General features: G+C 46.7%; 1 protein-coding gene across 2 annotated transcripts in view; it reads right to left on the bottom strand.

Annotated features, from left to right (window-relative positions):
* Window positions 1-7,957: 7,957 nt before the first annotated feature.
* Window positions 7,958-22,820, bottom strand: part of ADAP2 (ArfGAP with dual PH domains 2) — a 28,142-nt gene continuing 13,279 nt past the window's right edge. For both annotated transcript variants that reach the window (XM_006059400.4, XM_025281045.3), the window contains 6 exons: window positions 22,048-22,194; window positions 17,537-17,620; window positions 14,397-14,459; window positions 12,988-13,065; window positions 11,489-11,717; window positions 7,958-10,252 (listed from right to left, as the gene is read on the bottom strand). In XM_006059400.4, coding sequence (XP_006059462.1) covers window positions 10,218-10,252; window positions 11,489-11,717; window positions 12,988-13,065; window positions 14,397-14,459; window positions 17,537-17,620; window positions 22,048-22,194 — 636 coding nt within the window. In that variant the 3' untranslated portion in view covers window positions 7,958-10,217. The remainder of the gene's footprint in view (window positions 10,253-11,488; window positions 11,718-12,987; window positions 13,066-14,396; window positions 14,460-17,536; window positions 17,621-22,047; window positions 22,195-22,820) is intronic.

Below are 22,820 nucleotides of genomic sequence, written 5' to 3'. Positions count from 1 at the left end.
AAAGAGACACTGATGTATAGAACAGTCGTATGGACTCTGTGAGAGAGGGAGAGGGTGGGAAGATTTGGGAGAATGGCATTGAAACATGTAAAATATCATGTATGAAACGAGTTGCCAGTCCAGGTTCGATGCATGATACTGGATGCTTGGGGCTGGTGCACTGGGACGACCCAGAGGGATGGAATGGGGAGGGAGGAGGGAGGAGGGTTCAGGATGGGGAACACATGTATACCTGTGGCGGATTCCTTTTGATATTTGGCAAAACTAATACAATTATGTAAAGTTTAAAAATAAAATAAAATAAAAAAAATAATAAAAATAAAAAAGAGAGAAAAGCCAGCTCATTAAAACTATAAAATTTTTTAAAAAGAAATGTGCTGATATTCCCAAATTTTCTTTAGCTTTGTGTTCCCCTGCTGCTGCTGCTAAGTCACTTCAGTAGTGTCGACTCTGGGCGACCCCATAGACGGCAGTCCACCAGGCTCCCCCGTCCCTGGGATTCTCCAGGCAAGAACACTGGAGTGGGTTGCCATTTCCTTCTTCAATGCATGAAAGTGAAAAGGGAAAGTGAAGTCACTCAGTCTTGTCCAACTCTTAGCGACCCCATGGACTGCAGCCTACCAGGCTCCTCCGTCCATGGGATTTTCCAGGCAAGAGTACTGGAGTCGGGTGCCATCACCTTCTCTGTTAAGTTCCCCAATCCCATTAAATTGCGACCTAGACAACTCTCTGGTGAAGAAAAAGGAGAGGATCCAAGAACTGTTTTCTGAGATGCGCCCACTAGGTGTCATTCAGCTACTCCATCAAGCAGTGAGGGATTGGAGAGTACTGGGTGCAGGTAGCTGGCAAGCGCTTTAAAGTCTGGTTTCTTTGTCTAGGATGGAAACCCAGCATGGGTAGTTTTTAAAACCTGACCCAGATGATTCTGGGGCTTCTCAGGTGGCACTAGTGGTAAAGAATCCACCTGCCAATGCAGGAGATGAAAGAGACACCGGTTTGATCCTGTATTCTTGCCTGGAAAACTCCATGGGACAGAGGAACCTGGTGGACTACAGGCCGTGGGGCTGCAAAGAGTCAGACACAACTAAGCGCACACACACACATATGACTCTAATGTGTAGCCAAAGTTAAGTCACCCTTAGACTTTTTAAATTGTTATTACAATGCAGAATTGTGCCACTGTTTCCTTACTGCTCCCTGCTGGCTGAAAGTGCATTGCCTGCTAGACTTCAGGATGAAAATAACTAAAGTCCGTTTTCTTGAGGGAGTACACCTGGCCCTGGTGGGGCTTTCTCTCTTCCTCCTCTCTTATTCTAGTCCTATGTGCATGACAAACACATAACATACAAGAGCTGGAAGAGCAAAGTCCCCAAGAGGCAAATGAACTTACAGGCTTATGTAGCAATACCTGAATGGCAGAGACCAGGACCCTTATCTCTGTTATCTGTTGAAATGAGCTAAAAGTGTCTTATATTTTATTTCACCCCATATTGCCTGGGGTCAAAATACAGGTACCGGATAATATAAATTTGTGGCTACTTCCAATACTGGAAATGACAAGAAATACTCTTTAGTGCTGCTCATCAAAGTCTGCACTATCTATATGTGAAAAAAATAGCATAGTGATCCACCACCAGACATTATTTTTAATAACCTCTCAGCTGACAACTTGATTAGATTTTCCTTTACTTTTTTTGTTGAAAGCAAAGAATTTGAAACCCCCTGTGTTGCAAAAGTTATTGGAATTAACCACTTTCTCATTTGCTGGGAGGTAGGCTAAAAAGACTTTGAAAAATGTGTGAAAGTCACTCAGTTGTGTCCAGCTCTTTGCAACCCCATGGACAGTAGCCCACCAAGCTCCTCTGTCCACGGAATTCTCCAGGCAAGAATACCGGAGTGGGTTGCCATTCCCTTCTTCAGGGGATCTTTCTGACCCAGGGATTGAACCCAGATCAGACACTATCAGATCAGACACTATCAATTATACCAGTTACTCTAGAGGCACTTTGTTTAACCTAATATACCCAGAAAGGCCTAGGTGAATTAGAATATTGTTCATTTATATAGACCTTTGTTAATCTAATTTTTTGGAAAGATACTTGTATCTTAAATGCTTGAAATATATTTCCTCGAAAGTTTGGAGCTGCAAAATTAGCTCATTCAGTACAGGTAAAATATATACCACACAATCTAATTGGCTGTGCCAGTTCTCATAGTTAAACCAGTTGGTCAAATCAAACTCATCTTCTATCAGCGAGTCTGACATCGTTGTTAAATTTAAGTGGATATGTTAATATACATCCCCGTGATGCTGAGCTCTAATGCTAAGTCAGATGGGAAAAGACAAGGGTCTTGAGTTTGTATGCAACTGCCATTATTATATTCTGTCAAGGCTCCTTTCTTTGTTTTGTTCTCACTTCAGGGACAAAGCATATTTTGTCAGGGGAAACGTCAGTAAACTGCTAACCTAAAATAATAAAACAGCCAGTTATTTTACCAGCAAAAGGGGTAGCAAAAGGAGCAGCAAAGAATTGTAATTCAGAACAGGGAACTCAAAGGACAGGAAACTTTTTTATTATAGAGGAGGGGAAGTTGGGATAGACGTCTAGAAACAAAGGTCCATTGGAGAAGTTTGAAGTTCAGTGGCTTTTTATTGGCTGAACTGTTGCCAGGCAACGGGGAAACTCTTTCTGCCCCCTGCTGGCAGAAATAAAGCAGTGTCATTCCCTGCTGGCGATGCAAGGTACATCTCTTCCTATAGAGAAGTGAAGTCGCTCAGTCGTGTCCGACTCTTCTACCCCATGGAGTGCAGCCTGCCAGGCTCCTCCGTCCATGGGATTTTCCAGGCAAGAATACTGGAGTGGGTTGCCATTTCCTTCTCAAGGAGATCTTCCCCACCCAAGGATCGAACCCAGGTCTCCTGCATTGTAGACAGACGCTTTACCGTCTGAGCCACCAAGGAAGTCACATCTCTTCCTCTAGGGATTTGTATTGACGTGGAGTTGTATGTAACTGATAGAGGTTCCCACTTCTGGCCTCCTGACTCCAGGTTAGTTTTCCCTTAATTAATTTTCACCAAACATACATCACCCATATTTCCACTCTGTATGAATGCAAAACACCCAAATATAAGCCAAACACCCTATTTTTAATGCCAAACTTTGTCACCAACAAAAATCTGCAATAAATGAAGGAAATCACAAACCATGACCTTGATGCCTTGATTTAAAAAAAAAACTTCACTGGCACTGCTAGAAGAATGAAAAGCTACGGACTGGAGGAGAATATTTGCAAATCCTATATCTGTCAAAGGACTTGAATCCAGAACCCAGAAAAAATTTTTCAAAACAATAAGAAAACAAACCATTTAATATCACATTTGCATTGACAAAACTGTTTCATCTTCTGGGGATCATTGCTTTTAAAGAAAAGCGTATTAGTTTGAAAACTGTGCCTCTCCAAGTTGAATAAATTTGCAAACTCTAGAGTAAACTAGTATTATTTTAAAGGGAGACTACATAAATTTAAGAGCAAGTTCAGTATCAATAAAGTGTCCTGCAAATCCCTCTTACAGCTTTTTTTGGACAATTTACCTTACTACCAGTTATAATTAAAGTGTTCTGTATATTGATTCATGTTAGAAGAGTGTATAAAATTGTTATTACTACCAACAAGGACCTACTGAAGAGCACATGAAACTCGGCTGGATGTTATGGGGCAGCCTGGATGTGAGGGGAGTTTGGGGGAAATTGGAAACATATATATGTGTAGCTGAGGCCCTTTGCTGTTCACCTGAAACGATCACAACATTGTTAATTGGCTATACCCCAATACAAAATAGAAAGTGTTTTTAAAATTGTTATTACTGATTTGTATTATTAAATGTTTTTGTCTCAACATAAATTCTTGTAACTGCTTAGCTAAGGCAAATATTAATCTTTTCTTAGAGCTTCAAAATTAGCTCATTCATATGCAGTGTGACATCAGTGAGAAAACATAATCACACTGCCTTAGGCCTTTGATTGTTGACTATTTTGCAAGCACTCCTTTAGTTTCAAGAAAATCTTGAGTTGAAATGAATAGTACATTAAATAATTGTAAAACTTGTTCAAAACTCAAATAAAAAAATATGAGCTCACTGAATTGTCTTCCATATCTTTCAACAGTTCTATAAATTGGCAGTGCTTCATAGAATTTCATGTACATGCTGAGCAATTTTAACAATTGTATCCATGACAGTTTTCATAGTCTGTTTCAGAAAACTGAACATAAATATTTTTACTTTGTGTCATACAATGGAACAAAGTCATGAGAATCATCAGACCCTTATTTTAAAATTTCAGTATTTAAATTTTTGACCTAACACAGCTAAAGGAACCATCTGTCACAGTAAAGATTGGGTTTTCCATATCTACCTGAAATTCTTTTCTCACAGATGTAAAAGATTCAAAAATATCTACAACATGAGTTTGACTTTTTAGGCAGTGGATTGACATTTCCTCATAAATGTAAAAGTCCTTTGAAACAAAACTTACCCATATTATTCATTGTTAGTCTAGTACCACATAACTCACTTAAAACTAAAACAACAACAAAAAAGTCTGCCATTTTTTCAAAATTTGAATCAGTTTATTTCTGACATTATTAAAAAAACTCATATTCTACAGGTAATCATTTGGCAGCTTAATTTTTGTAAAATTTAGTTCGTACTTTTTTCCATATCATTAAATTTTTTTCCACAACTAAAATAATAGATATCTTATGCACTGCAGGGCTTCCCTGGTGGCTCAGAGGATAAAGTGTCTGCCTACAATACAGGAGACCAGGGTTCGATCCCTGGGTTGGGGAGATTCTCCTGGATGGCTAAATTAAAATATGTCTTACCAAAGCTACTAAGATGTGTCTGAAGTAATGATGTTTTACACTGCTCCAGTTTCTTATTTTAAATTTAAATTACTTAAGTTTAGGAACTTTCCTGGTAGTCCAGTGGTTAAGATTCCATGGTCCCACTGCAGGGGGCGTGGGCTCGATTCTTGATTGGGGAACTAAGATCCTTCATACCAGGGGGCATGGCAAAAAATAAATTTTTTTAAATTATAAAATTAGATAAAATGAAGTAAAATTAAAAATTCATTTCCTCAGTTATGTTAATCACATTTCAATGCTCAATGAAAACATGTGGCTATTGTCACCATATTGGGCAGTACAAGCTGTGGGTCATTGATTCTTTTTTTTCCAATTTAAGTGTAGTTAATTTACAATACTGTGTTAATTTCTGCTGGATAGCAAAGTGACTCAGTCACATATGCATTCTTTTTTATATTCTTTTCCATTATGGAAAAGAATCTTTTCCCAGGATATTGAATATAGCTCCCTGTGCTACACAGTAGGATCTGTTGTCCCTGTGTGTGCTCATTCACTCAGTCATTTCTGGCTCTTTGTGACCCCATGGACTGTAGCCTGCCAGGATCCTCTGTCCACGAAATGTTCCAAGCAAGCATCCTGGAGTGGGTTGCCGTGCCCTCCCTCTAGGAAATCTTCCTGACCCAGGGACTGAACCTGCATCTCTTTCGTCTCCTGCATTGGCAGGCGGATTCTTTACCTCTGCGCCACCTGGGAAGGCCAAATACGAGCTGTCTGTGTAGGTCACTGATTCTTACGTGTCTCCCTTTAATTAATGCTTTAGCTGCATCATTTCAATTTTGAAACTTTTATTATCATTCCGTTATAAATCTTTCTAATTTCCCATGTGATTTCTTTTTCTGATCCATGATTATATTGATGTGTCTATTTTTCCCTTAAATTTTGCCCGTTTTTGCTGCATGTACTTTGGGGCTATATTTTTAGGCACATGCCACATCTATGATCCATTATGTCTTTTAATGAATTACACCTTTTATAGTTATGAGACATTACTCCTTATTTCTGGTGTTACTCCTTATCTTGAAAAAAGTACTTTATCTGATCTCAGTATAGTATCTCCAGCCATTTTATTGTTACTGTCTGCATGGTGTATATTTTTCCATACTTGTTACTTCAACTTATCTATGTCTTAAAATGTCTTTTTACGGGGGAGGAGTCAGACCTTGTGGCATGCAGGATCTTCTCCTGACCAGGGATTGAACCTGTGCCCCTCTGTGTAGAGGGGCAGAGTCCTAAGCACTGGGCCACCAAGGATGTCCCCTAAAATGTCTTTTTAACAGTATGCAATTGGGTCATGATTCCTCATCTTCTCTGACAATCGTGTACTTTAATGTAAATGTTTAATCCACTAATATTGAATGCATTAATTATTGATATGACCAGGTCTCCATTTTGCCCTTTATTTTCAGTTTGTCCCATCTATTCTTTATTCATTTTGTCCTTCCTGTCCTGCCTTCTTCTGGGTTAATCAAATGCTTTTAAAAATTCTGTTTTAGTTTCCTTGTTACCTTTTTAGCTATACCTCTTTGCACTACATGTTAGAGATTCATTAAGAATTACAGTAGACATCCCTGAGTTTTCACAATCTACTTAGACTTCATTTTGTATCACTTCATGTAAAATATAAAAAGCTTGAAGTGTATAGTTCCATTTACTTCCCCTCCAGGCCTCCATGAGGTAGTTGTCATATACATTATACCTCTACAGATGCTATAAACCATAACACATGTAATTCTTGCTTTAAATAGGCAGCCTTTTATTTACTTATATCTTTACCATTTCTATTACGCTTTACAGATCAGATCAGAGTTTCTGTTTGGTATCATTTCCTTCTACCTCAAAGAACTTTCTTTAGTATTTCTTATACTGTAATTCTGTCAGAAATCTGTACTTATCTTTATGGGAAATGTTTTTTGTTTGCCTTTACAAAAAAAAATCTACCTTTATGCATTTTTTATTGTGATAAAATATAATCAACAGGAAGTTTACCATTTTACTCATTTTTAGGTGTTCAGTGATATTTTGCCTTATTTTCTAAAGATTTTTTGGTTTGTTGTCTATATAGAATTCCAGATATATATATCTGGAATTCTCCAGGCAAGAATACGGAGTGGGTAGCCATTCCTTTCTCCAGGGAATCTTCTTGACCCAGGGATCGAATCCAGGACTCCTACATTGCAGGCAGATTCTTTGCCATCTGAGCCCCTAGTGAAGCCCCAATATCTATCTACGTATCCTTTATTCTTGAAAGATGTTTTCTCTAGTGTTCTAATTTGATTTTTTCTCTTAGAAATTAATTTATTTTTTAATCTTATTTTTCATTTTTTAAATTTATTTATACTTTAAGGATAATTGCTTTCAGTATTGTGTTTCTGCCAAACATCAACATGAATCACCATAGGTACACATATGTCCCCTCCCTGACTTTTTTTCTTTTAGAGCTTTAAAGATTTATTTTCACTGTCTTCTGGCCTCCTTTGTTTCTGATAAGAAACAGTATTTCCTTGTATGTAATGTATCATTTTTCACTGGCTGCTTTCAAAATCTTTATCTTTGGTTTTCAGCAGATTGGCAGTAATGTACCTGAGTGTGACTTTCTTTGTATTTATTCTACTTAAAGTTTGCCAAGCTTCTTCTCTTTAATAAAGTGTTCTCTTTCTTTTTTTAAAGAAAATTAATTTATTTATTTTAATTGGAGGCTAATTACTTTACAATATTGTGGTGGTTTTTGCCATACATCGACATGAATCAGCCATGGGTGTACATGTGTCCCACCATCTTGAATAAAGTGTTCTTTTTTAAATATTTATTTACTTGGCTACATCAGGTCTTAGTTGTGGCAAGTGGGCTTAGCTGCCCCGTGGCATCTGGAATCTTCCCAGACCAGAGATAGAACCATGGCCTCTGCACTGGCAGGCGATTCTTAACCACTGGACCATCAAGGAAGTCTCCATCTCTTATATCTGTTCTCGGCCCCTCTGAGGGGCTCCTAAGAATCCCAAATTGCTCCTTCAAGTAGTTTTGTTATTGCCTGTTTCCTTCTCTTTCTTCTTCTCTGGACCACAAGTTCCTTTATTGATTCTCTCATTTTCAGAACTTAGCAGAGTACAGCCAACAGAGTGTAACAGTGTGGTTTAAAAAAAAAAAAAAGGCAGGCAAGTAACATGACCCTTAACATACATACAGCCCAGCAGGTGTTGAAACAGACATTTTCAAGGTGCTTTAGGAGACAGAAGAGGAAGCAAGCATGTCTTCATCTGGGCAGTCAGGAAGCCTCAGGAAAGACAGCTTGATGATGTTACTTGTCCTCTGATCAAAGGAAAATCCCACGAAAAAGCAGAGACTCTCTTAAAGACCCTCCCAACCCTGTGGGTCTCCACTGAAATGAAAACAACATCTTCATTGTTTTGAATGAAGATAATGAATCATAGAGCCTAGACCTGAATGATCTATTTCTCTAACATTGCAGCCACCCGCGATTTCTTTCCGTTCCTCTTGCCCATCTGGGAGCCTCTGAACATTTTCCTCCCTTACCCTACAGTGTTTTTCTGGCCCTCTTCCCTTTGACTAACCTCTGAACAGTTTAAGATTTCGACTTAGACGTCACTTTCTGGAAAAGAAGGAGGCTCCCTCCTCCCGCTCAGGGTGAACCCTATTGCCACACACCTTGCAGCAGCCCGCACATCCCCTTTCTGAACACTTGCCTCATTGTCTTGCCCTTGTTAGGCCTGCTGTCTGGCGGGCTGAAATCTGTGACAGCGGGGACCACGTCATCTGGTTCCTGCCCGTGCAGAGCCTGGCACCTGGGAGGTGCTCAGAAATAGCTGTTGCTTCCATTGAATTTCAGCAGTTGCTTCAACTTCCTCATTTGAAAGGGAAAAACCAAGGCACAGAAGTGGGGAAGTGAGTTTTCCAACAGTCTCATTAGCGGCCAGTATTTTTGCCTGGAAAATCCCATGAATGGAGGAGCCTGGCGGGATACAGTCCACAGGGTCGCAAAGAGTCAGACACGAATGAGCGACTGAGCGACTGAGCACTCACATGTGAGTTAGTGGCAGGGCCAGACATGGCATTCAGGCTGGATAGCTCTCTCCCTGGGGTCCAGGGGAGTTGTCGTCTTGTCTTCCTTCTTTCCTTCCAGAGTGCGTGGATGGGAACATTGTGCTTTGGGGGGAGGGGGGTTGTTTGTTCTTTTGTATTAGCTACACTTTTATATCTTCTAAGATGTGCACAAAGGTAAAACTCTCCCAGGAACATTTTCGATTCATGGGGAAAACCCACTACTATTGAAGAGTGAAAAGTGGATGCTTTTAAAGTAATTTCCCCCTAACTTTTAAATTCGAAAACTTTCCAGCCTATAGGAAATTTGCATGAATTGGACAATAAGCATCCAGCTATACTTCATCTAGATGAAGTTGCTAACATTTTGCACAGTGGTCCGCTTTCTCTCTCTCCCCCTGAGTGAGTGTGTACACAGACTTTCTTTTTCATAAATACACACACACTATATCTATGTATATACTCTCTATGTACAGATATATTTATATTTTGCTGACATGTATGTCATATGTATGACACACATATGACACGTATGACATACATATGACACACATATGACATGTATGACATACATATGACATATGTAGACATACTATATTTTATCCCTGACTGCTTCAGAATCCCTCAGAACAAGAGCGTCCTCCTACACAAATACAGCACAATATCACAATGTTATAATACTACTAGCTAATATACATCCATATTGGAACTTCCCCAGTTATCTGGATTACATGTCAAAAACTGTTTAAAATCCAAGATCTAATCAAGAATCATGAATTGCATTTTGTGGCTATGTCTATGTCTCTTTAGTCTTGTCTAATCTAGAACAGTTTTCAGACTACTTGATCTTTCATGATACTGGCAGTCTTGAAGTGTCAACCAGTCGTTTTGCAGAATTCCTCTAATGTGGACTTGTCTGATTGTTTCCTCATGGTTGGATTCAGCTTAAACTTCTTGTTGTTATCTGTTTCTTCATCTTGGCTGATGCCACGGGTGCCTTCCCATTGCAGTGCCTTCATTTCCGGTGTCCTGAGCCCCTAGGACATTTACGAGCTCCCCAGACCCCTAGGGCAGCGAGGAGGCCCAAGGAGCCGGCAGGTAAAGGCCAAAGCTTTGGTCTTGGCAAAGTTCACTGCCCATGACAGCTGCCGACTTCGGGGGGGCACTCCTGCGGGGCCCCCAAGGCTGAAGTGGTAACCTCTCCTTTCCACCAGGCGCGCTGCGTGGCCAGTGGGTCACCTGTGGCTGCAGTCACTCTCTGTTGACACAGCTACAAAGGGAACAAAAAGAGGGTATGGCTGTGCCAGCGTAGTCCCACCGGAGGGAAGGGACAGCGAGAGGAGAGGGGAGCAATGACAGAGGGAAACAGAATAAAAAAACAGACCAAAAAGTGGTAGATGAAGGGACACAGACACAGCAGAGGAGAGAAAAGCGGAAACAGAGCAGCAGAGATTCAGAAGCACAGGCCCCAGGGAGGAAAAGACACTAATGTTCTTCATTAACAACTTCCCAGCCCATCTCAGAGGCCCTTCAGCTTTGGGATTTTTGGAGAGTGAAGCAAGTCTGTGTTTATCCTGGTCAGACTCAAAGGGCACCAGGGTTTCTCCCCAGGGGCCGCATGGGGTCACCTACTCAGTCTGTACTTTTCTAAACACAGAACTTCTCCTCGGTGTCCCAGGAGCCAGAAGGCCCTGGGCCAGAAGTTTCCTGCTCAGAATGTCTCCCCTCCTTCCACGAGGCTGTCTGCAGATGGGGAAGCCTGCTCGAGACACATCTGGGGCAAAGGGGAGGAACAGGAGAGGAGCAGACAGACCAGGGCCCAGAAAAGAGCAGCACCCTAAAAATAGCCTTCCCTCTGGGTGGGGAGGAACCCAGAATCCCAGGAGCTGCAGGCGGGTGTGACCTTCCTAACAGGCCGAGGATTTCTCACGGGAAAAGGGACTCGGGGGCAGGGAGTGGAGGGGCAGAGAGGCTGCTCGGCTCCTGGAAGGGAGCAGGGTAGAAAACGGGGCCTAAGCGACAGTTCGGGCTTCCCTGGTGGCTCAGTGGTAAAGAATCCGCTTGCCAGTGCAGGAGCTGTGGGTTCGATCCCTGAGTTGGGAAGATTCCCTGGAGGAGGAGATGGCAACGCACTCCAGTACTCTTCGCCTGGGAAATCCCATGGACAGAGGCGCCTGGCAGGGCTACGGTTCATGGGATCGCAGAAGAGTCAGGCACAACTTAGAAACTGAACAACTACGAAAGCAACAGCTCCACCGAGACGAAGCTCATCCGGATCCACTAGGGAAAGCCTCCCAGTAGAGGAACTCGATGTGGACAGAGAGGGTTTCCGGGCAATAATGTGCACTGTCTGAACTTCTCTTTGGCCAGGAAAGAAGAAAAGGGAAAGGGGGCAGTCAAGAGCCATGACCCCGGTTTCAGGACTCACAGCTGAACCCAAGTGAAGAAGCCCCTTTCTGCCCACTTTCCTTGGCCAAAGGAACACACACATGGCCCTGTATCTTACCAAGGAGGTTGAGGGGTGTCAAGGGCCTGGAGAGGACCTCCCGAAAACTCTCCAGCCATTCACGCTGCTCCTTCTCGCTGGGGCAGGTGAAGACGAACCTCCGGTGGGGGGTGACGATGGTGAGGCCAGCTTTCCAGCGGTTCCCTCGGATGCCCTTGGGCAGATCTTCGAACACCTGGTACCCCTGTTCGTTGCTCCCGAGAAACACCTGGCCCAGCTCGAAGGCATCCTGAAAAGAGAGGACAGAGGTCATCAGAGGCCACACCTGGGGCAGAGGGCCACCTGCAGGCCTGAGAGCCCCCAGGTCCATCTTAGTAAGAGGGCTGTGTGTGTGTTGGGTGGGGGCTGTGCTGGGGATTTCAGCTAGGAGGACCCCTGAATTTAAAAGGCTCAAACTATAAAGGAAATCACACACAGCCTCTGTTTAAATGAGCTTCTCTGGTGGCTCAGTGGCAAAGAACCCGCCTGCAAAGCAGAAGAGGTCGGTTGGATCCCTGAGTCAGGAAGATCCCCTGGAGGATGGCACCGCAAACCACTCCATATCCTTGCCTGGGGAATCCCATGAACAGAGGAGCCTGGCGGGCTATAGTCCATGGGGTCACAAAGAGTCAGACACGACTTAGCAACTAAACAACATCTGTTTAAATGATACAATGTTTGCGTGTGTGCATGTTAAGTGACTTCAGCCATGTTCGACTCTTTGTGACCCCATGGACTGTAGCCCTCCAGATTCTTCTGTGCATGGGATTCTCCAGGCAAGAATACTGGAGTGAGTTGCCATGCCCTTCTCTAGGAAATCTTCCCAACCCAGGGATGGAACCTGCATCTCTTAGGTCCCCTGCATTGGTAGATGGGTTCTTTACCACTAGCACCACGTGGGAAGTCCCATACTCAGTGTTTATGGAGAGCTAACTCTGGGAGTTGGCGATGGACAGGGAGGCCTAGCATGCTGCAGTCCATGGGGTCGCAAAGAGTCAGACACGACTGAGTGACTGAACTGAACTGAACTCGGCACTAAGAATTCAAGTGCTTTATGTATAGTAACTCAGAATAATCCTCAGGGCAACCTCTGAAGACAGCAGTGTTATTAAGTCATCTCCTGATTGAGGAAACTGAGGCAAGGAGAACTGAGTGCTCTGTCAAAATGCCACGGGTGCACCCCTAAAAGTGGCAGGGCTGGTCCCAGAGCCCAGACAGTCGCGTTCTAGAGCTGTTACTCCCAACTGTGACTCTCCACAGCCTCCACATTGGAAGGTAGCCCTGGAGACTAGAGGATGGGGAAGTCCTTTCTTGGCTAACTTGGCAGCTTTTGGACACACGTAAAGGACTTCTTGAAGGCGAGGGAGAGCAGTTTCATGCCCAGGGATGACTTAGAGACAACCGTGATGGTGTCTCTCGCTGGGTCTCTCCAGCCCTGTCGCATCCCCATGGTCCCCGACCAGCTCTGACCCCACCTCTGCCTGCTGGTGCTCAGCAGGGGGGCCATCAGTGACTCTTACCAGTGGGTTCTTGTAATAAAGCAGCCTGCGCTCCTGGGGATCCAGAGCAAACCACCTTTTCTTGAAAGGTTCTCTCTGCTGCAGAAGAGGGAACTTTGTATCAGGCTTGGCCAGGCAGGGGTGGGGCACAGAGGTCAGAGGGCCAGCCTGGGCCAGGACGAGGGAGCCGGCCAGTTCCTGGCTTGGCAGTCGGACACCCCAGCGCTCGCCCCACACCCGGGCCTTGAGCTCTGACGGCTCCAAACACCCTCCTCCACCCCAGCTTTCCCTTGCGGCCTCCAGCCGCTGCCTATGTGCGTTGGAAGAAGCATTTTCCTCTTTCTCAGGCTGTGGACAAGATATCTCAGAAAAAGGAACCTGGGAAATCAGAAGTGGCTACTGCTCAGCGCTTCTGAAAGCCCTGGGCTTGGCCAAATTCGAACCTAGGTCAGGGGAAGGAAAGTCCCCCTAAGAGCCACAGGGGCGGTGCCACCAGCTGCTGAAGGACGAAAACCTGCAACCCTTTACCCAGCTGTATGAGGCTCCCTTTACTGTGACTGCCTAACACTTTCACTGTCATCTTAACAAACATTGCGTCAGCGTATTACACCTTAAAAAAAAAAGCATCGGAAAGCCGTTGCTTTGGGTTTTTTCTTTTTTTTTTTTTTAGGGAGTTCTTCTGCTTTCCTCTGGGAGAAGGAAATAACACCCTACTCCAGTATTCTTGCCTAGGAAATCCCATGGACAGAGGAGCCTGGCAGGCTACAGTCCACGGTGTCGCAGAGTCAGGCAAGACTAAGCACTCACACATCTGCTTCCTTCTTCCTTCTTCTCTCCTCCCCCTTCCCTGCTTCCCTGCACCCCGCCTCCTCTGCACAACCCCCCACCATCTCCATCTTTTGGCTTAGAGCTTCACCCCACCAGCATCCAGGCTGGGTCTGAGATGTCCTGGGGCGGCAGGGGCCTCACTGGCGTCCAAGCATAGGTACCGAGGTGAATTCTCTCAGACCAGTCACTAGTCCTGCCTCACTTGATCGGTCCTGGTAGGGCCCCAGCTCAGAGCACACAAGTGTTCAAGAGCTGCCCCCCAAAGGAGCTGTGCTTTTCAGCTGTGCTTTCCCTTTTCAGCTGTGCTTTCCCAAGAACAGGGTCAGTTAGATGATGTAAAGATGAGAGCCACTGATGGCGATGGTGATCAGGAAGGAAGATGCCCAGTTGCAGGGAGAAGCACCTGAGTGAGGCTGGACCACCCTCCAGCCACCCTGTCTCCCACTTGGTCCTTCACCCCTGGAACTCACAAAAGTCCATTTACTTCCGCTTCCTCCCTCCTCCCTGCCCCTGGTTCCCCATTTTCCCACCTCCCCACTTTGGCCCCACTGCCCACTGGCACTGAGGCCATGAAAGTCCCCCCCAAGGAACACGGGATGTACCTTTGGACCGGTCTTTTCCATGAAGCCTTGTTTGAGATAGTTCCTGGTGATGAGGGGCACAAGCTGGGGGAAGAAAGACACACACTGACCCCCTGCCTCCCACCCAGGAGGCCGAGCTTCCCCTGCGAACTTGGCTCCCCGACAAAGGGGGAAGTTTGCAATGGGGAAGGATGTGTGCACATGGTTATATTTGGTATGGATGCAACGCTAACATTTCGACAGAGCCTGACAACAGCACCCCAGATGCCTGCAGAGCTAACCAGCACAGCTGAGTCTTGGTATAAAGACTTAGGTTAAGTGTTCTTTCAGCAATTCCAGGAGGAGGACACAGGTCAGGCTCTGAGGAGACCCTCCTGGTATCGGGGGGGGGGGGGGGTTTGTATTCTGAGTATCTACTGCATGTCATCAGGTGGACGGCATCACCGACTCGATGGACATGAGTTTGAGCAAGCTCCGGGAGTAGGTGATGGACAGGGAAGCCTGGTGTGCTGCAGTCCACAGGGTCACTAAGAATTGGACACGACTGAGCGACTGAACTGACTGACTGTGTGTCAGGCTCTGCGTGTAATTCTCAACCACCCTGTGAGGCGGATGTTATCATTTTCATGCTCTGAAGGAAGAAACAAGACCTCAGAAAAGTCACAGGATTTTCCCGAAGACATGTCGCCGGTAGGATGAAGAACTTTCACCACCTAGAGCCAACAGACACCAGCCAGACCCTAGTAGTAGCTATACTGCTACTCTATGATGTTCAAGTTTAGATATGCCAGAACCTTCTGATCAGGCCCTTGGCCAAGACCTGGGCATTGGTGGGGATTCTGAGCCAGGGCCATAGGAGGCGATGGCAGGATGGATTAAGTAGAGAAAGCTCTGGACTAGAAGTCAGGAGACTTGAGTTCTAGTTCCAGGTCTGACCTCAACCAGCTGTGTTATCTTGGTAAGACCTTATGCCTCTCTGGGCCTGTTTCCTTCTGTGTAATAAGGATACCACATTATGTGATCTGCAAGACCATCCTACGCTCAGAGAAGCTTCCAGGGACTAACACTGGCCTCCTGTGCTCCAGGGTGTCAAACAGGCAAGTCTAGAGCTTCAGATGAGAACAGAGCCTGGGTCGAGAGCAGGGGCAAAGGGGATGTAAGGTTTGGGAGTAGGAATGGGAAGTCTGAAGGGAGAAAGTTGTGAGCGAGAAATCAAAAATATAAAGGACACCATTCCCCTTTCCGTAAAATGCATTCTGTAGGCTTTAATTCCTTCATTTGGAGCAAAGACAAGAGTCCTAATCGCTCAGTTGTCTGAACTGAAGCCAGGGCAGGGTGAATCTAGGCCTTGAGAAGGAGAAAGAGGCCGGGAATGGGGTAGTATGCACTGCACTTTAGATGCCTTGGCTCACTGGACACATGCAGCCCTGGAGGCAGGGACTGTCCCAGTGGTGACAGATGAGTTAACTGGGGCTAGGAGAGGTGAGGCCACTTGCCCTGCGTAACACATCAGCTTCCCTGCCTTCGGGTCCATGCGTTTCTTTTTACGGAACCACAATCCCACTGGGGTACCCTAGGTTTCTGGCGTTGGATCCCTGAGCTCGAGCCAGACTTGGGTAGTTGCTCAGAACCTCATACCCTATGTAGACATGGGGGGAGGCAAGACGGGGAGAGAGGCAGGCGGGAGGAAACTAGGGGTGGATAGGAGGTAACGATAGTGGAGGCGGGAGGAAGAGAACGTTGAGGATGTTACCAAAGCCCAGTTTCCCCCGCATGGGTCCGCCGAGTTGGAGAGCTGCCCAGACAGGGAGGCGGGGCGTCTGCAACTTGCCCTCAGTGTCTCCAGGCAGCAGTCAGCACCCCCACGCCACGCCCATGCAAGTGGGCATTCACCCGCTATGGCTGCTGACTCTGCAGGCCAGGAGGGCCCTGAGCCAGGCCTGGCTGGAGTAACTCGTGGAGATCTGCCATCTCAGTGCATCCCTAGGTCTGGAGAGGACCCCCATTCCAGACACTTCGCTCCCTGCAAACTGGGGAATTAATGGGCACTTAGGTTTTCAAGAAGGATCTAACAGTTGGGAATAGGAAAGTCCCAGGAATGGGACTTCCCTGGCGGTCCAGTGATTAAGACTCTGCACTTCTACTGCAGGGGGCACAGGTCCCATCCCTGATCAGGGAAATAATACTCCGCATGCTGTGTGGTATGGCCAAAAAAAAAAAGTCACACGATTAACGTGGTCTTTAGACCCCCTATCTCTTACAAAATCCTTCCAGAGCAGGCCTAACACAGGGACTAGAGTACAGCACCTCAGAGTTAGAAGAGACCCTGAAGATGACCCAGACCAAGCGCCACCTTACAGATGTGGGAACAGATGCTCAGAGAGGCAGCTTCACCTGCAGTGGTCACACAGCAAGTCAGCAGCAGACCATCCACAAGGGCCCAGGCCTCCCAGCTCACACCCTCCAGCTCACAGCCCACTCTATACAGCTTCCCCAGCCAAGCCTAAGGGATGTACATGGATGCCCCAGACCTCTGAAGACAACTGAAATGAAGTTCTCAGGCTCACTGTCACCTTGGCCATGCAAGGCAGACTCTTCCTGTTAGAATGATAATGGGAAAGATCCCACTGCCTTCCTTAATGCAGACTAGGAAAGGGCAAAGTGGGGGATGTTCAAGTGGGAAGAACACCTTCGGTTATGCCCTTGACCTTCCTGGGACTCAGTTTCTCATCGCTGGAATGGGAATAATCACCTCACCTAACTGCTGGCCGAAAAGGACGATTAGATAAAAGGGATGACAAGATAAACCAGGTTCAGAAGCACATTGTAAGCAGTATGTGAGGGACCATTTGTGCATTTCAGTGGGAGAAGTCAGAAAGAGATGCCCAAATCCCGAGCCTTTTGACACTGTGAGTGACGGATCCCAAAGGGGAGAGTCTGATCTGCTTTTTGGAGACTGCCTTGCCAATGGTGAGGCCATAACCCCCAGCCTCCCCAGGAAAAAACTTTTGGTTTCCTGCTGAGGTCCCCAACCCCAAGGCTCAAGGTCTTTCCTGCAGTCAAACTGAGTCTGGCCTCTGCGTGTCTTTGAGGTCAGCCAATCAGGAGGACAGGAGGTGGCAGACAGGAGCCGTGGAAGGTGGGGTCTGCATTTAGCTCACCTCAGACTCTGGGAGCTCAGGAAAGGCCATTTTTAGATATTGGAGACGGGCTGCACGGAGGGCGTTGAACCAGTCCACTATCTCCTGCAGAGAGACATGCAAAGGACAGACAGACAATCAGTGAGACTGAGTGCCAGCTGGGGGCCAGGGGGGCGGGCAGCTGAGGCTGGTAGCAGGCAGCCAGCTGGATCTTCAGGTTTGGGCACATGCACACCCCCGAGTCCTACTCAGGCTGAGCCCAGGCACCTGGGAAGACGGTGCCTGAGCCCAGGGCATCACCCGAGCAAGTGGGAAACAGATCCCCAGGGCGATGGGAAAGGACCAAGACCAGCCGCACAGGAGTTATGCAGCGGCCCAGCACGGTGCTTGGCTCCTGCTACTGTGCGTAAGCATCACCCGAGGATCTCGTTAAAATGCAGATTTGAATTCAGCGGGTTTGGGGTGGGGCCGGAGATTCTGCATTCCTAACAAGTTCATAGATGATGAGCTGCTGGTCATTGGGAGACACGTTGAGGAGCAAAGGTCCTCGGGTGTCAAAGACAGGCCTTCAAGTGGGGGCAGGTGCTCCTGGGGATGCTCCATCAGTGCAGATGCTCATCACCTGGAGTGCAGCGTAGGCTGAAGCTGGCGTGGCCCTCCTGTGTCTCTCTGGGAGCACGCCTCCCTCAGCAGTGTCCACCCTCGTCTCTCACCTGCTGAACCCCTTGTGCCAGCTGGTTCTGCCTCTGCTCTGCTGCTCTTCATTCAGTCCTTACGGCAGCCAGAGTGATTTTCAAATTGCAAATCTAATTGAGTCTAGCTTAGAGTCCTCTCCACTACCCTCAGGGAAAGAGTCTTAAATTCTTCAGTATGACTTACTTTGCCCTCTGGACTTCCCTGACAGCTCAGACAGTAAAGAATCTGCCTGCGAATCTGCAGGGGACCCAGGTTCGATCCCTAAGTTGGGAAGATCCCCTGGAGAAGAAAATGGCAACCCACTGCAGTCTTCTTGCCTGGAGAATCCCACAGACCGAGGAGCCTAGCGGGCTACAGTCCATGGGGTCACAAAGAGTCGGACAGGATGGAGTGACTAACATTGTCACTTTCACTTTGCTCTCTGAGTTCTTTCCATACAAAATCATTTGCCATCGCTGCCCCCACGTTCTTCCCTTCTCTTGGAACACTCTGCCTCACCCACCTCTCTGCCCTCACCCTTGATACACCTTTTATCTAGAACATTCTATTCATCCTGAGAGTGAGTTTAGATGGAATAGATTTTTGCTCCACCCAAACCCTGATTCTACGAAAAATGCCCCACCCATTCTCAACCACGTACCACCCATACACAGTTGCAGTCACACTTGCTGCTATGATCCTACCCCTTCTTGGCCACAGAATCTGGATGAGGGCTGGACCAGTACAGAGGCTGAACAGGGCTTATCAGATCCTATCTCACAGGAATATGGAAGAGGAGAGGAAAGACCTGTTCTAATAGCTGCTGTGATTGAGAAATTCATTTGAATTTGGTTTCAAAGGTATGAAACATCAGTACCTTTTCTGTTTTAGGTCAAGCTTTGCTGGTTCAGTATTCCTAAGCTCTCTTGACCACGGCATTAAGAACCTTATAGGGTTTCAGGCACTAAGGGAAGGGGATCATCCCCACAGAAGACCCACCTAGGCCTTCACTTTGGAAAGATTCTTCCGGTCACAAATCCAACCTTCATATAGGTTGGTTTGTCCTTAAGTTTTGCCTGTTTCAGTTCTCTATACACGTGTTCCTGTTTGCCACAGACTGAAGGCTGTCCACTTTTAATCTGCCCACCTGGCTCCTGCAGCCGTGAGTTTGTAGCACCCCATTTATGCCCATCTAAGGGAGAAGCTGGGGCATCACCAGGGAGAGGAGACTGGCCAGAACCAGGTTGTCAGCTGCTCTACAGCTGGGCCAGTGGGAAGGAGTCAGGCACCATAAGTGTCTGAGATCATGGGCACCTCAGCAAAAGTCCTTTAGCAGAAATGGGCATGGTGAGGTAGCCACTGGTATCCAGTCAGTCTGGACATGGGGCCACAGCAGAGAGTCCAGCATGGACTGAGAGCCAGGGATCTCCTCCATGTCTCCTGGACTGCACGAGTCCCAAGACTCTGGTAAAGCCAATGGAGGGAGCCGAGAAAAACGAGTGGCACTAGGCTTCTTGGCAGTTTGGGGAATGAGATCCTTGCATTTAGAGAAAGTAAGAAGCGAGACATTACTTGCACTCCTGGGTTTATAGAACAATGTGTTCCTGTTAAGAGTGTATTCTCTCTCTCTCCAAACACACACAGAATCACTCACACCACAGTTCCTAATTCTAACCTCTCAGGTAGCCCAACCATGCTTCTGTTCTCTGAAATAAATACCCCTGTTTCTTTTCCACTCATGACCCTTTTAAGCTGGTTTGAGTGTTCTCCTTCTCAGCATACTCACACAATTCTTAAGTAGAACCTCCTTCTTTGGATCGCCTTTTAGAGTGCCCCCTCCCCCAGACTATGCCACTTACATGTCTCCTGTGTGTCTCTAGCACGGTCTCCACCGGCATCATCACACAGTATCTTCAGTGCCTATTTCCCCATCTGTCTCTTTCCCAAGACTATGAGATCCTAGAAGCCCATTCATGACTCTGCCTCATTCACTCCACACCCAAGTGCTGTGCACGTTGCAGGGAGGGGCGCTGTAAGGATTTACTGAAAGAGTGACGTCCTGAACACAGGAATGATCAGGAACGGCTCTCAAGAGCTTGTCTTCCACTGCTGCCACAATCGTGAACAAATAACAACGGTGACGACTACTGTTTATAATGCACTTCACAGTAACGAGATGCATTCACATTCATGGTCCACAGTCTCTCAATCCTCAAGACCCCTCTGGGAAGTGGGTATTATCAACCACACACAAGCAGACTTAGGAAGGGAAGGGACCTGCCCTAGGAACACACAAGGGAGTGGCAGAAGCAGGGTCCCAACTTCCGACTCCAAACCCCAGCTCTTCAGACCACGCCAGGAAGTCAGCCCAGACAGTGGAGAGAGCATGAAGCCTGCTGAGGACGATCCATGGTCAGTATCCCAGTGCTGGGGCCTCGTGGGAAGATCCAGGCCCTGTATCTAGTTTCTGACTCCTGCTGGCAAGGGTCTTCCTCCAGCAGAGGCACATGGGGTGGTAAGACAGGTGCAGGGTTCAGGAACCATTGGCCACATAACTGTGAGCAAATTACTTAACACACCCACGCCTCAGTGCATGTGTGCTAAGTCGCTTCAGTCGTGTGCGACCCTTTGAGATGCTATGGACTGTAACCCGCCAGGTTCCTCTGTCCATGGGATTCTCCAGGCAAGAATACTGGAGTGGGTTGCCATGGCTTCCTCCAGGGGATCTTCCTGACCCAAGGATTGAACCTTTATCTCCTGCAACTCCTGCATTGCAGGTGGATTCTTTACCACTGAGCCACGAGGGAAGTCCCATGCCTCAGTAACATGGGGATAAAACATTTCCAGAGTTGTTTTGAAGATTAAGAACTGATGTACAGGACTTCCCTGGCAGTCCAGTGATTAAGACTCCACGCTTCCAATGGTTCCATCTTTGGTCAGGGAATGAAGATCCCACATCCCGCACGGCACAGCCAAATTAATTAATTAATTATTTTTTAAAAAAGAAAAGCAATGATGTATAGTGATCACCAAGAAAAGTGCCCAGCACAGAATTAATAGCAAATCACAAAACATCAGCCCCCACCTTTGCACCTCCTCACCTCCACTTAGCATCTCTGACTCTTGCCCAGTCACATGACCCTGCCATTTAGAGCCGGCTTTTGTCTTTGCAGCTGTACTATTGGCCTGCTCTTCTCTGATGGAGCTGACTTCCTGGACCTTTGATAGTGCTTCTCAAACTTCAGCGTGCCTGAGTATCACCTAGGGATCCTGTGAAAACGCAGTTTCTAACTCAGCAGGTCCAGGATGGGCCCAAGCACCAGTTCTAACAAGCTCCCAGGTGATGCTCAGGCAGTTGGTGCCGGACCACACACTGTGAAGGGAGGCCACGTGACGCACGGCTGTTTGAGCTTCGAGTCATCCCTCCTGTCATATTTGGAATCTCTGGCTGCACCTGATTGGCCACCTCTGGGCATAGTCCCATCTGCTAACCGGACGCCCCTTGGTGGCTGTGCACCATCCAGACACACCCCTGGTCCCCACCAGGTTCCTCTCCCAGTTCTCGCTCTGCCTTAACTTTACTCTGTCTCCGACCAGAAGTGACAACAGGGACTTCCCTGACGGTTTGGTGGTTAGGACTCGGTGCTTTCATTGTCGTGGGTCCAAGTTTGATCCCTGGTTAGGGAATTAAGACCCCACAAGCCACACAATGTGGCCAAAACCAGAAAGAGACAACAGATGAAAGCGAACAGCAGCATCGCGTCTCAAGAGGCTGCAGCGCCAGGGAGTCAGGGAGCTGGGCCCGCGAGGTTCGGGGCTGCTGAGCTGGAGGCTGAGCGGCAACGCCACCCTCTCACCTTCCCATTCTCGTGGTACACAAACAGGTTCCGAACGCGGCCATCTCTCCGGTAGGTGATCTGCAGCCCATGGGGGTTCCCAATCTTCTCTGTCTGGAAGGTGGCATTCAAGTCCTTGATGCTGATGACAGCTTTGGGGTCTTTACCCTAAAAGAGAGGAATCGGGTACTCAGGATGCCTACAGTCAGTGGAGTGACTTCTCCTCACCTTCGCCATCAAGCCTTAAGGCAAACATGACCAATTCGGAACTCCACACAGGTTTTTAATGTTCTTGCTCTAATATCAAGATCCACAGATATTCTACCATTCTCTGTATCCAGCCATCCCACTAATCCTGCTTAATCAATTGGCTTCTCTGAGCTGGAAGGGGGCTTGGAAAGACCGTAACTTGGCACTTTTCAAGTTTTTCAGCCACAGAACTTTTTCTAAAATAAATCATTAGGATTTCCCTTAGCGGTCCAGTGGTTAGGACTCCACGCTTCCACTGTAGGGGGCACGGGTTCAGTTCCTGGTCAGGTAACTAAGATCCTTCATGCTGTGCAACCAAAAAAAAAAAAAGGAATTTACAATGAATATCCATGGTAGCCAATCAAATAAAACAGATAAACCAATAAAAGCAGGGGCAGGCCTCAAAGCATGTCTTCCCATACTATACTCTGTTCTCAGGGTCTGAACACATTTTGAGCACTCCCTGATGCTAAGAAGGCAAAGGGAAAACAAATGTTTCCTTTCATAACTGATGAGAGGAAGAAAAATGATAACAACAGTCTAGT

Source organism: Bubalus bubalis, chromosome 3 (assembly GCF_019923935.1).
Source record: "Bubalus bubalis isolate 160015118507 breed Murrah chromosome 3, NDDB_SH_1, whole genome shotgun sequence".
NCBI lineage: Eukaryota > Metazoa > Chordata > Mammalia > Artiodactyla > Bovidae > Bubalus > Bubalus bubalis.
The sequence above is the reverse complement of the archived record's forward strand: the minus strand, read 5'-3'. Positions and strand labels throughout refer to the sequence as shown.